Source organism: Polyodon spathula, chromosome 9 (genome assembly GCF_017654505.1).
Source record: "Polyodon spathula isolate WHYD16114869_AA chromosome 9, ASM1765450v1, whole genome shotgun sequence".
In the NCBI taxonomy this organism is placed as follows: Eukaryota; Metazoa; Chordata; class Actinopteri; order Acipenseriformes; family Polyodontidae; genus Polyodon; species Polyodon spathula.
In genome coordinates, this window is record NC_054542.1 from 49,753,046 (window position 1) to 49,766,255 (window position 13,210).

Below are 13,210 nucleotides of genomic sequence, written 5' to 3' on the forward strand. Positions count from 1 at the left end.
TTCCTGTTCCTTTAGGCAGAGTGTTTGCAATGGTAAAATTCCATTTCACAACAAGGTTATTTCCAAGTGTTTTCTTAGAAGGTGTTCCTGTACGTGGAGACGCCTGTATATAAGAATTGCATTTTCTTATTTGCTTCATTGTTCTGCTTCTGCTTCTCGGAGCCCTTCAAATTTGAAGTTCTGCCGAAATGGGAGGGAATTCCTCTAAACCTCAGGGTAAATATTATTAAAAGCCTCATCTCTAGTAGTGGAATTGAATTAAGTTGTGCATATTTATGTATCTCTACCTGTTTTGCAGAACCTCCAAAATCAGTACACCCTCCTCCAATTAAGCCATGGCGTGCTATTGTATTTAACAATAGGTATTTGTTTCATTGTATATTTTAAAATATTGTATTGATGTATTTAAAGTAGGCTTCTGTTTTAAACACACTTACTTTTTTTCACAGCAATTACACATCTCTACAAAAAGAAGCAGCAGAACATAAACCACACCCTAAGGCTTCCACAACGAATATTCTTCTTGTGGGTCCTGTAGGTTCAGGAAAATCCAGCTTTGTGAACTCAGTGCTCTCAGAAATTGGGAATGATGAGTTCCATAACAGAGTGCGATATGCTGCAATGACAAGAGTAAATGCCGGGGGCACGGTCACAAGACATGTAAGTGTCACATTTCCATTGTAATTATTGTAATGCCCCCCATCCCATCAACATACTGTACTTTGAGTGGCAACAACTGTATTCTCATTGCAGATGTAGATTTTTAATCATGCAACTTTAAAAAACTAAAATATGTCAGTGCCACCGTTGCAGATGCATTGTAGATCAAAGGGCTGTTTCTAGAGAAGAAAAAACAGCCAGGAGGGATTATGCTTATAATGTACAGTCTGGTTTTCTGTGGTAGTGGTTAATGGTTCTTGCAGTCAGATTGGCTGACGGCCCCCTCATGACATCAGTCACCCTGTCTGAGGACTCCCACCCAACGAATCCATAGAAATGGAGTACCTTGCTTTAATTGCAAGCAACATTTTGCCATTCTCTTGAAATGTAATCAAATTCACAGCTGCTTTGGGTGTTTCTGCTTTAAAGGATGTTTCAACTTCAAAGATTTGAAGCTCTCAAGCAGATCACACACTTTGGGTAATCAAGGACCTTTCTTTGTAAAGCAAGCAAATCCAAACAAAATATACTCAGTCAGGATTTTGATTGGAATCCCTTTAGTGAGAGAGGTTCATTTGTACTGGGAAACGTGCTATTTCTTTCATTATGTTCAGTGTAATTTCTCAGAGAAACCGCTCCGTAATCACAGTACGCAGCTGTACACTGTCTGACTGCACATGCTACACATAAACCGGCCTGTAAAGGGAAGCGAGAGCACTATGAATTATTTTATTCATGCAGGGGAAAGAAAATACATCAGTAACTTCTTTCGAAAAAACATATATTTGCCTTTTGTTCTCCTTAAAATCCCCCCCATTTGTTGTATAATGGTACATACTGTTAGGGGGAGCAGGAGCTGACGTCAGGGTTACATTCAAAATAATGCCAAGAACGTAACGGCAGTGTTCGTGTAACTTAATTGGTCCCCCAGTCAGGGGAATATTGTATGTGCTATGCCCCCTGTGGCAATGTGCCCTGCCCCTGTGTTTGTTTGTGTGTTATATGTTGTGGTTTGTGTGTTCAGGGCAAAAGAACGGGAGAGAGTGAGGAGAGTAAAACTAAAAGGTAAAGAAGATAATACTTAACAACAGACAGAAAATAAAAGGTTGTAAGACAAACAAAACACAGGACACAGCACTTTAGCCAAAACAAAGAGACAAACAAAACGGTCTACACAGACAAACAAGGTGAGCTGAAATCAATTATTTACGTTGCTTTTACTTTCTCCTCTCCATACCCGTTCTCCACTCACCGAACACACAACCCAGAGTGAGTAAAAACATGTTGCTTTTATGCAGCTGTACCGAGACTCGTTTGCTAATCAATCATTCAGTTGGAGTCTGGGTAAAACTGCACGTGAATTAATAAGTGCAATTTGTTTACCGATGTTTGCCCTATGTAAATGTATTTCAGTCAAACTCATATTTTTTGAGAATTCAGCGTTTATCGAGCTTTACCGATTAAAATCGAAAGGTAGCAAGCCTACCCATCGGCTAAGTCATTTTGTTTAGAGCTACCTTATTCCAGTTTATTAGAAAGCCAACTTTGCTGTCCCAGCTTTTGCATTCACTGACCGTTGTGCTATATCCTTAAAATCATATGATACAGTGGGATATGTGGAAAAGGTTTACGCTTGTTAAAAGTTACTGATTCATTTAAGTAGAAGTCAAAGAACACATACTCGTCAGCTCTTGATTTAATATTCTTGGTTTGTAAAAGTTATTTCAATACTATCATGTAGGCTACTTATATTTGACATAAATGTGGCGTCTGCCATGGTTAGGTAAAAGTAAATGTCAGATTTCTATAATTTAACAGGTGAGGTTGAAGTTCAAAAAGAAACACCAAGTATTCAGGGTCTGTAAAGAAGTTAAAAACTATACAAAGACAGCCACACCACAGAGAGCATGGAAAAGGACAGACACAGGAAATAACTACACAAATATAAATATAAAACATGAAAAAGAAAAGGAGACAAATAAATAAAAAACCAAAAAAACAGCAAAGTAGAAAATAAACAGATGTGCAAAATACATGTGCAAACAAATATCAAATCCCCAAATAAAATCAAACGACGTGACTAACTCCTGCGTCTATACAGTCCATGCAGGCCTTGGTGGGGTTGCACTTCATTGTCAGCTGATTTAACCCTTTAAAGAGCACATAAGGACCTTTTTATTTTGTTACATGTTCCCGTGTGTTGCCACAACTGTTTACATAAGGTGTGTGTATTGTTTTTATTCGTTTTTTACACTTTTACCACTTTTTTAATTTTTAAATTGCATTCCCAGCCTCAAGATGGACCTCTGAGAACTACATTTCCCATCATCCACCTGCTCACATATGTAACTGAGATGGATTTACCATTGAGCAGGAAGATGATGGGAAATGTAGTTCTAAGAGGTCCATGCGGGTACATGGGAAGCCATCTTGAGGCAGGGAATGCAATATAAAAATGTCACATTTTGTTGTGTACTGCTCATTTAATTAATGCCAGTAGTGTAAGAAGCTGCTTGTATCGTTCATGACATTTTTCAAATCAAGTAAGCTTATTTGTGTATAAAAAACAACAATAGAGTTGCAGCCAGTGTCATCTTACTTAAAGGCACTCAAGCTGAAATCGTACAGTAATTTAAAGCAGGCTACAAACTTGGCAGCGGACTGTCTAATAATAATAACTTTAAAACTTTACAGATAGTATTTGTCAGTAAACACCATTCAGAAAAATAGATTTAAAGTAGGCCTGTTAAAAACAAAATCTAAACGTAACACATTTAAAGATAGGTTTCCTTACAGCCTGGTTTTATACATGCAACATTAATATGTGGTATTTTTTTTTATTAAAATGACCATATCGGTCGTTGCAGGTCTGTGACCAAGAACTGCGTCCTTTAAATCATAGTGTTTACTTTGTTTGCTGTCTGACCCGCTTTATTGTTATGATCTTTGGTTTTTTTATCTAATCTAGTTTTTTTGGTTTTTGTTTTTTGTTTTTTTTCACAACACTGTTTCACGCTGTGGTTTAGTCCCATATTTCTCAATTCCTGTGAAATCTTTTGGTCGACTTTATTGTTTCGGACAGTAAGAGTTAACCCCGCCCCCCAGCCTTGCTCAGCACAGAGCCAGTACCAGATATCTTGTGAGGCCAGAGTTTCACGGTTCCGGCTCAGCTCGACAAAATGACAAGTGTGAAACTATTCGTACCGTGAGAGCTCGGCTCCAGTGTGCGTGTGTGAAAAGGCTAATGGGCGTTTATGCAAATTCCAATCAGCGACACTCAAAAAAAAAAAGCCTAATCCTGCTGTGTGGTCCAATGGTTAAAGAAACAGGTTTGTAACCAGCAAGTCCCTGGTTCAAATCCCAGCTTAGCCAATGACTCATTGTGTGACCCCGATAAAGTCATTTAACCTCCTTGTGCTCTATCTTTGGGGTGAGACGTTGTTGTAAGTGACTCTGCAGCTGATGCATAGTTCAGACACCCTAGTCTTGTATCTTGTAAAGCGTTTTGTGATGGAGGGCCACTATGAAAGGAGCTATATAAAAATTATTATTACTATAATAAGTGGATGGCAACTCTGCTTGCTCACCAGGCTACAAATAAGCCGGCTCTTAGAACATACCCAATCGTGGGAAAAACAGAGGTGCAGAATAACCAGTCAAATAACATCATTTTAATTTCTTCTCATCAACTTCAGTCTCCAATTAATTTCATGGGTCTTCCTCTCCTTTCTCAAATGCACAAACCTGCTGCATTGAAAGAATCCATTCACAACACAGGAGGCTTGTTGCTAGGGAGCTGACGGCACTGCCCTGTGACCTTTGCTAGTGCATCACTACCACACGTGAACACCTTGCTGGATAAAATAAAAACCGCTGTGTATGAGAACAGTACGATATTAATTCTTTGTTATTGTTTTGTATATTGTTGTTTGTGATGTGCTGTAGGAAATAAAGCAAACAATAATTCTAAGTGCTATGAATATTGCAGCCAAGGCAAACACAGAGTTAGACAGTAAAAATGGGGATCCAGCTTCAGGACCGAGATGGATCCGAATCCGTAGTATAACAAGGGGCGATATAATGAGGGGTGTGTGTACTATGGTTTTTTTTTTTTTTTTATTGTTTTATTTGCCTTTTAATCAGCATTGGGATTTATCAAGTTTGGGTAAAATAGTAATGAAAATATACACAAACAAAAGCCTGTACAATTATAAAATCAATATTTATATAAAATAATATTTTACATGTTTCATTTATTTACAGCTAAGATGCCACATCCACAAAAATATCAAAATCTTTGACACAGCTGGGTGGGATACTGAGAACCATTTCATAACCACCTTACGTTTTGAACAAATCATTGATGGTGAAGTGCCAGCAGACACTAAGGTATTATATATGTGTCCAGTTATTTGCTTATTTATTAACGTATGCATGTATTTATTTATGTGTGTTCACTCAATGATATGTTAGCATGATTAAAGTTTTCTAGAGAATCGCGAGCCCCGACAGGGTGAGTGGTTTGTGTAAGGACATACACAGGAATGAAAACTGTATACCACAAACGATCATTCAGTATTCTGTTTATACCACAAGTATATATTTAAAATAAATAGCAATAATATTTATACATTTTATATAATAAATCAATTAATTCAAGAATTATTTTACTTGGCAGATCTTTATTTTTATTGTCAGCAGACTGTGCTTCGACGCAGATTAATTTCGAACCCTGTTTATGGCCTCTTTGCTGCTGTCTTTAGATAGAACCTTGAGCTCAGTCTCAATTTCCATCCTCTCTGTTGTTTCCTGTCTTCACCTGTTTTCATGAAGGGGCTACAGGCTGCTCAGATAAGTCAGACACAGTCAGTAACTGGCATTTCTTGACTAAACTCGTTGTCAAGGAAATCGGGAGTCGAAATCAAAACAACAATAGAAATTTGAAATGATTTCAGACAGTTTAAAGTTGTTATAAAACACGTATGGGTGGCAGTATTGTTTGAATACCGGCACGCAGCTCTGTCCTGAAATTCATTAGCACAGCACTGGATTGGAATGTAAACAAAGACACACTCGAAACTAGCCCCGATGAGCATGTTATCCACTCATGTTATTCCACTAGAGCGAGATAACAAACAAGTACCCCACGCTAGATATACCCACTCTTGTGATATAAACTTCTTTACACAGTCAGTGGTGTGTGTAGTAAATGCACTACCAAGCCATGTTGTCACTGCTGATTCATTCGGACGCTTTACAAGCTGGCTGTTCTTGGATAAATCAGCAGTGAGGAGCTGGATGACCACTTAACGGTCCGAATGGCTTCCTGTAGTTGTAGCTTTTATTATGTTCTATGCTAAGCACTTTGTTTTGTTTTTTTCAGTTTTCTGATATCTCCACTAACAACACCACTGTAAATGGAGCCAGAATCCACTGTGTTGTGTTTGTTATGTCAGCACATAGCTTTGATAGTGAGGATTCATCTCTATTGAACGCACTTGAAGGTTTTATTGGAGTGCTCACCAACAAAGGTAATGCATCATAAGCACTGTGTGTTTCTACCATATACACTACACTATGAGCATACAGTGAAAGAAGCTGTCGAGGTATTCCCCATGTTCTTCATGTTGACAGCTGTTAATATGCATGTTGCACATGTGCCCCCCTTTAAAAGCAGGTATCCCCAGACTTCAGATCTGATCAACAGATAAAATGGCTGCTCAGGTGATCAGGTGGTGGCAGATGAAGATTTTTCACTGAAGTCCAGACTGTCAGAGCTGTTCAAATGCTAGAATCTGGGCGTTCCAGCATTTGAAAGTTGAGCAGTGACCAATATCACTTTAGGACGGCAGGATTGCATGACTCTGGTTTAAGGTTAGGTGCTCCTCAATTGACCCCACAACATTGAAGAGGCCGTTGATTACAGCCTGGATCACCAAACCTTCTGTATAGGCACTTTGTTTCAGTGTCATGTTAGTCTGCAGAGTGCTTTCCTGTAATACTTCCTGTAACTGTGATTCTTGTTCATTGTGATTTGGAAAATTGCAAGTTTGAACTATTTTTCTATTTTTTAGATAATTCACCGACTAAGAACTGGACCATTCTCATTAATTTACTATTAAGCATTGCATCAAATTCCAAATGAACACATAAAAAATATTTCTAACAACATTGCTTTGACATGAAGCAGGGCTACTTTGAAAAATGAGACATAAAACATGTGGCATGGTCTTTTTTATGTACTGTACCCTCATACAATACATTATATAAAACAATGATTCAATCCACATTTCAGAATTACCATACCTGCTCCTTATAACATCCATTGACACGGAGACTGACGATTTAGAAAATGTATACAAGAAAGCAGATGTGAAAATAAAGGTGAGCCAAACATCAACAGTATGGCCATTCTTCAACACTACATTCCTAATTCAAAGTAAAACATAGTTTTATTTTATGCATCTGTATTTTATGCATGTTGACCCATGGAACGATGATAATTGTACTACACTGCCCTGGCCTACTCCTCCAGGTGTTCCAGGAGATTCCCCCCCATTTGTTACAGTAGAGGGGTGAGGGCTAATTTCCAGATAATGCCCGCAGTTTTCCCGTTGGGTTGGGTTCACTAATACATTCTAAGATATTTTTGATAATTCAGTAATTATCGCAGAGTATTACTAGGGCTTTCTTCAGCAAGTAGCACAATACAGACACAAACCAACATACTCTATCCTATTATCTACACAATACACGCACACACATAATCTCATATCTTCTACACAATACACACACACCTACATACTCTATCCTATCATCTACACAATACCATCACACCTACATACTCTATCCTATCATCTACACAATACCATCACACCTACATACTCTATCCTATCATCTACACAATACAGACACACCTACATACTCTATCCTATCATCTACACAATACCATCACACCTACATACTCTGTCCTATCATCTACACAATACCATCACACCTACATACTCTATCCTATCATCTACACAATACCACACACCTACATACTCTATCCTATCATCTACACAATACCATCACACCTACATACTCTATCCTATCATCTACACAATACACACACACCTACATACTCTATCCTATCATCTACACAATACCATCACACCTACATACTCTGTCCTATCATCTACACAATACCATCACACCTACATACTCTATCCTATCATCTACACAATACCATCACACCTACATACTCTATCCTATCATCTACACAATACCATCACACCTACATACTCTATCCCTTATTCTGAAACACAATACAGACACACACTGACACTCTTCCATCTTCTAAAACACAATACACACACACACACACCTACATACTCTATCCTTTCTTCTGTAACACAATACACACACACACACCTACATACTCTGTCCTTTGTTGTACACAATACACACACACACCTACATATTCTTCTATCTTTAAAACAGGCAAAGGACAGAATACATCATTCCTTATATGTTTAGATGCATTATAGTTAGGCTCGCTCTTTTTTAACTTTATTTTTCTGGGTCTCACAAATTTAAATGTTCATAACTCATACTTTGTTCATTTTTTTAGGTGGAAGCTATATCAAACAGGTTGAAAATTTCCATGTGCAATGTCATGGTGGTTTCAAATTACTTCCAAGAGCTGAAAATTGACTGCATAAAAGGAACTCTATTATTGGATGCATTTGGTCAGATGCTGATGGCTGCAAAACACTTTCAAGAAAGGATGTAGACCATCACCTGTCAGCCCCATCGATCCTTCAATACATAAAGTACATTTAAAAATTAAATGAGTTCATTTGAATATGGAAGATATAAGATGATTCACAGAGGGACACAATATGATATTGAGTTTAACACTTGAACACGTGAAGAATAGTCATAGATCACAAATTATATTTTATTTTGTATTTGTTAAATCACATTTATTTTAAACTTGCTATTCATATGATCCACACAGTTTAATGCACTTGAGGAGTTTCTATTGACTTCTTTAATCTATTTAAAGACCTTCAATATCCACACTTCATCCAGAATGTGCATGAGGTACAGCATGACCACGACTGATCATAGTGAAATCACAGTTCAATATAGTCTGCAATTTGACCAACGTGACATTTAGCTATATATGATGCAAAATCACTAGGATCATTTAAGACCCAACTTGACAAAGTTTTGAGATCAACCAGCTACTGATTCATCCGAATGGCCTTGTTTGTGTATTTGTATATGTTCTTATGTTCTAATTGTAACTGAAGGGAGACTCTATTCCTACAGTATGTACTATATTAACACCAGTGAAACAATGCACACTCAACACACTGGTAAGACACCAGTAAGAACACCTTTCAGCTGAGCTTACTTAACTTCCTTCTCCAATGTCCATTATCTTTGGATGGGTTTAGGAATGCTGTTTGGAGGACAAGGTCATGCATTTATAGATCTGAGGCAGCTGAGCATCTGCTATATTTTGTATTTTATTAAAACTCTATGGTTTTATGTATTCATAATTTCAATTATTAGCTGAATAGGTAAATATAGAAATACAAATAATAGGTATGATAATCTAAAAGAGATTGTTATGTAACTACTATTTTCCTAAATTTCTTGTAATGAAAATGCTGTATTTCTTTCCAACATTGTTGGCAATTTATATTATTGTGTAAAGAGACACTTCTCAATAAACAATCAAGCCTTTAATCAAGTCCTAAAATGACTGTGTTTTCTACACAAATGTGAAAGCACTACAGAAGCCTTTCGAGAAACTGCAGAGGATCTGTAGGTGGACTTCTGTGGCTGGTTGTGTTCCAACGTTACAAATGAATTGCAGATTATTATTTACTGAAAGCTGGGATCCTGGAGTTCTTCACAGTATTAGTTAAACTGTGAGTCATGTTTCACAGCATTAGCTAAGCTGTGTGAGTCGTGTTTCACAGCATTAGTTAAGCTGTGTGAGTCATGTTTCACAGTTAGTTAAGCTGTGTGAGTCGTGTTTCACAGCATTAGTTAAGCTGTGTGAGTCGTGTTTCACAGTATTAGTTAAGCTGTGTGAGTCGTGTTTCACAGCATTAGTTAAGCTGTGTGAGTCGTGTTTCACAGCATTAGTTAAGCTGTGTGAGTCGTGTTTCACAGCATTAGTTAAGCTGTGTGAGTCATGTTTCACAGCATTAGTTAAGCTGTGTGAGCCATGTTTCACAGCATTAGTTAAGCTGTGTGAGTCATGTTTCACAGCATTAGCTAAGCTGTGTGAGTCATGTTTCACAGCATTAGTTAAGCTGTGTGAGTCGTGTTTCAATTAGTTAAGCTGTGTGAGTCATGTTTCACAGCATTAGTTAAGCTGTGTGAGCCATGTTTCACAGCATTAGTTAAGCTGTGTGAGTCATGTTTCACAGTATTAGTTAAGCTGTGTGAGTCATGTTTCACAGCATTAGTTAAGCTGTGTGAGTCATGTTTCACATCATTAGTTAAGCTGTGTGAGTCGTGTTTCACAGTTAGTTAAGCTGTGTGAGTCATGTTTCACAGCATTAGTTAAGCTGTGTGAGTCATGTTTCACAGTATTAGTTAAACTGTGAGTCATGTTTCACAGCATTAGCTAAGCTGTGTGAGTCATGTTTCACAGCATTAGTTAAGCTGTGTGAGTCGTGTTTCAGTTAGTTAAGCTGTGTGAGTCGCGTTTCACAGTATTAGTTAAGCTGTGTGAGTCGTGTTTCACAGCATTAGTTAAGCTTTGTGAGTCGTGTTTCCCAGTATTAGTTAAGCTATGTGAGTCATGTTTCACAGCGTTAGTTAAGCTGTGTGAGTCGTGTTTCACAGCATTAGTTAAGCTGTGTGAGTCGTGTTTCACAGTATTAGTTAAGCTGTGTGAGTCATGTTTCACAGCATTAGTTAAGCTGTGTGAGTCGTGTTTCACAGCATTAGTTAAGCTGTGTGAGTCATGTTTCACAGCATTAGTTAAGCTGTGTGAGTCATGTTTCACAGTATTAGTTAAGCTGTGTGAGTTGTTGTGGCAGAGCAAAGCTCTGCCCTTTAAATTGGCAGGGATGGGGTTAATTTCCCCTACCTGCCTGGGTTTATTATGTTCAGGTGACTGGGGTTGATTAGTTGATTAAGTTGATTAAGTTGAGCCACCTGACATAAAAGGAGGACTCTGCTTCTCATTTAAAAGGAGGGAGCTGAGGAAGCAGGTTGGTGTTTGTGGTTTTTTGTATTTGTGAATCCAGTGAAGGCATTGCCCAGCCTGGAAACCTTAATTTTGCAAGTTTTGTTTTTGTATTGCTTTATTTGTGTTTAATCCCTTTATTTTGCCCTTGTGCACGTTTATTTTGTGTTTATTTATAATAAAAGTGTATTTGTTTGAACTGCAGTCTGTCTCTGGGCCTCTATCCACTTGCCAGCCTGCCACATTTGGTGTCAGGGTGGGATAGCACCACCTAGAGGCTCAGAGCAGTATTTATTTATTTTCATTTTTTGGAATTTTTGGGATAATTTTTTTTTTTTTTTTTTTTGGAAAAAAAAAATAAAAATGGGAAAGAAGAGCAGACAGCGGCAAAGGCAGGAAAAGCAGCAGCAGCTGAAGAAATGTAAGCTGCTGCATCCACCGCTGGAGGACCCAGCCAGCCTCTTCCCCTGGTGTTCCTGGTGTGGGAAGGAGGACCATCGTTGGCGGTCCCGCCCAGACGTGCCACCAGAAAACTGGTGTGGCCGGTGTGAGGAGAGGGGTGAGGAGCTGCCGTCGCTCCCAGAGCCAGAGAGGGGTGAGGAGCTGCCGTCGCTCCCAGAGCCAGAGAGGGGTGAGGAGCTGCCGTCGCTCCCAGAGCCAGAGAGTATGGAGGAGCTGCCTTCCCCAGAGCCAGAGAGGGGTGAGGAGCTGCCGTCCCTTCCAGAGCCCAAGAGGAAGGAGCAACCGCCGCTCCCAGAGCCAGAGAGGGGTGAGGATCTGCTATCGCCACCAGAGCCAGAGAGGGAGGAGGAGCCGCCACCGCTCTCAGAGCCCAGAGGGGAGGAGCTATGGCCCAAGGATGCCTGCCTTGCACTGCCCAGGGATGCCACGCCCGCTCCGTTCAGGGATGACACATTTGGATCGCCTGGGGTTGCCTGCTGCTTCGCATCGCCTGGGGTTGCCTGCTGCTCCGCATCGCTTGGGACTGCTGGTGTCTCCTTTTTGTTTTCTAGGGTTGCCGAGGGTCCGCTGCCGTCGCCGCCTCCGCCACCAGAGGGAGCCGGGCCGCCTCCGCCACCAGAGGGAGCCGGGCCGCCTCCGCCACCAGAGGGAGCCGGGCCGCCTCCGCCACCAGAGGGAGCCGGGCCGCCTCCGCCACCAGAGGGAGCCGGGCCGCCTCCGCCACCAGAGGGAGCCGGGCCGCCGTCGTCCTACTACCTTGGAGATCCGGGGCCCCCTCAACCAAAGAAGGCTTGGGGGCTCCGACATCAACCCCGCCCACCACCACCCACCATAACAGCCCACCCAAGGGACATAATTGGACTCTTGGGGGGGAGGGTGGGGGGAAGGGCGGAGTTGGTCGATTGCGGCCGGTGTACGTTGTACATGGGGGGAGGTGTGTGGCAGAGCAAAGCTTGGGGTTGCCTGCTGCTCCGCATCGCTTGGGACTGCTGGTGTCTCCTTTTTGTTTTGCAAAGCTCTGCCCTTTAAATTGGCAGGGATGGGGTTAATTTCCCTTACCTGCCTGAGTTTATTATGTTCAGGTGGCTGGGGTTGATTAGTTGATTAAGTTGATTAAGTTGAGCCACCTGACATAAAAGGAGGATTCTGCTTCTCATTTAAAAGGAGGGAGCTGAGGAAGCAGGTTGGTGTTTGTGGTTTTTTGTATTTGTGAATCCAGTGAAGGCATTGCCCAGCCTGGAAACCTTAATTTTGCAAGTTTTGTTTTTGTATTGCTTTATTTGTGTTTAATCCCATTATTTTGCCCTTGTGCACGTTTATTTTGTGTTTATTTATAATAAAAGTATATTTGTTTGAACTGCAATCTGTCTCTGGGCCTCTATCCACTCGCCAGCCTGCCACAGTTGTTTCACAGCATTAGTTAAACTATGTGAGTCATGTTTCAGTTAGTTAAGCTGTGTGAGTCATGTTTCACAGCATTAGTTAAGCTGTGTGAGTCGTGTTTCACAGTTAGTTAAGCTGTGTGAGTCATGTTTCACAGCATTAGTTAAGCTGTGTGAGTCGTGTTTCACAGCCTTAGTTAAGCTGTGTGAGTCATGTTTCACAGCATTAGTTAAGCTGTGTGAGTCATGTTTCACAGCATTAGTTAAGCTGTGTGAGTCATGTTTCACAGCATTAGTTAAGCTGTGTGAGTCATGTTTCACAGTATTAGTTAAGCTGTGTGAGTCATGTTTCACAGTATTAGTTAAGCTATGTGAGTCATGTTTCACAGCATTAGTTAAACTATGTGAGTCATGTTTCAGTTAGTTAAGCTGTGTGAGTCATGTTTCACAGCATTAGTTAAGCTGTGTGAGTCATGTTTCATAGCTTTAGTTAAGCTATGAACCA

The 13,210-nt window shown here is 40.2% G+C and overlaps 1 protein-coding gene across 2 annotated transcripts; it reads left to right on the forward strand.

The window, feature by feature from the left end:
• Positions 1-63: 63 nt before the first annotated feature.
• LOC121320989 (interferon-induced protein 44-like) lies at positions 64-9,406 on the forward strand. 2 transcript variants are annotated; one of them, XM_041259865.1, is made up of 7 exons: positions 69-216; positions 299-362; positions 450-660; positions 4,924-5,049; positions 6,044-6,191; positions 6,956-7,044; positions 8,273-9,406. In XM_041259865.1, exons 1-7 carry the CDS (start codon positions 189-191, stop codon positions 8,432-8,434), a joined length of 828 nt encoding a protein of 275 aa, XP_041115799.1. In that variant the 5' UTR covers positions 69-188; the 3' UTR covers positions 8,435-9,406. The 2 variants fall into 2 exon arrangements, with proteins under 2 accessions (XP_041115800.1, XP_041115799.1); XM_041259866.1 differs by lacking the exon at positions 6,956-7,044 and having other exon boundaries at positions 64-216.
• The last annotated feature ends 3,804 nt before the right edge of the window (positions 9,407-13,210 follow it).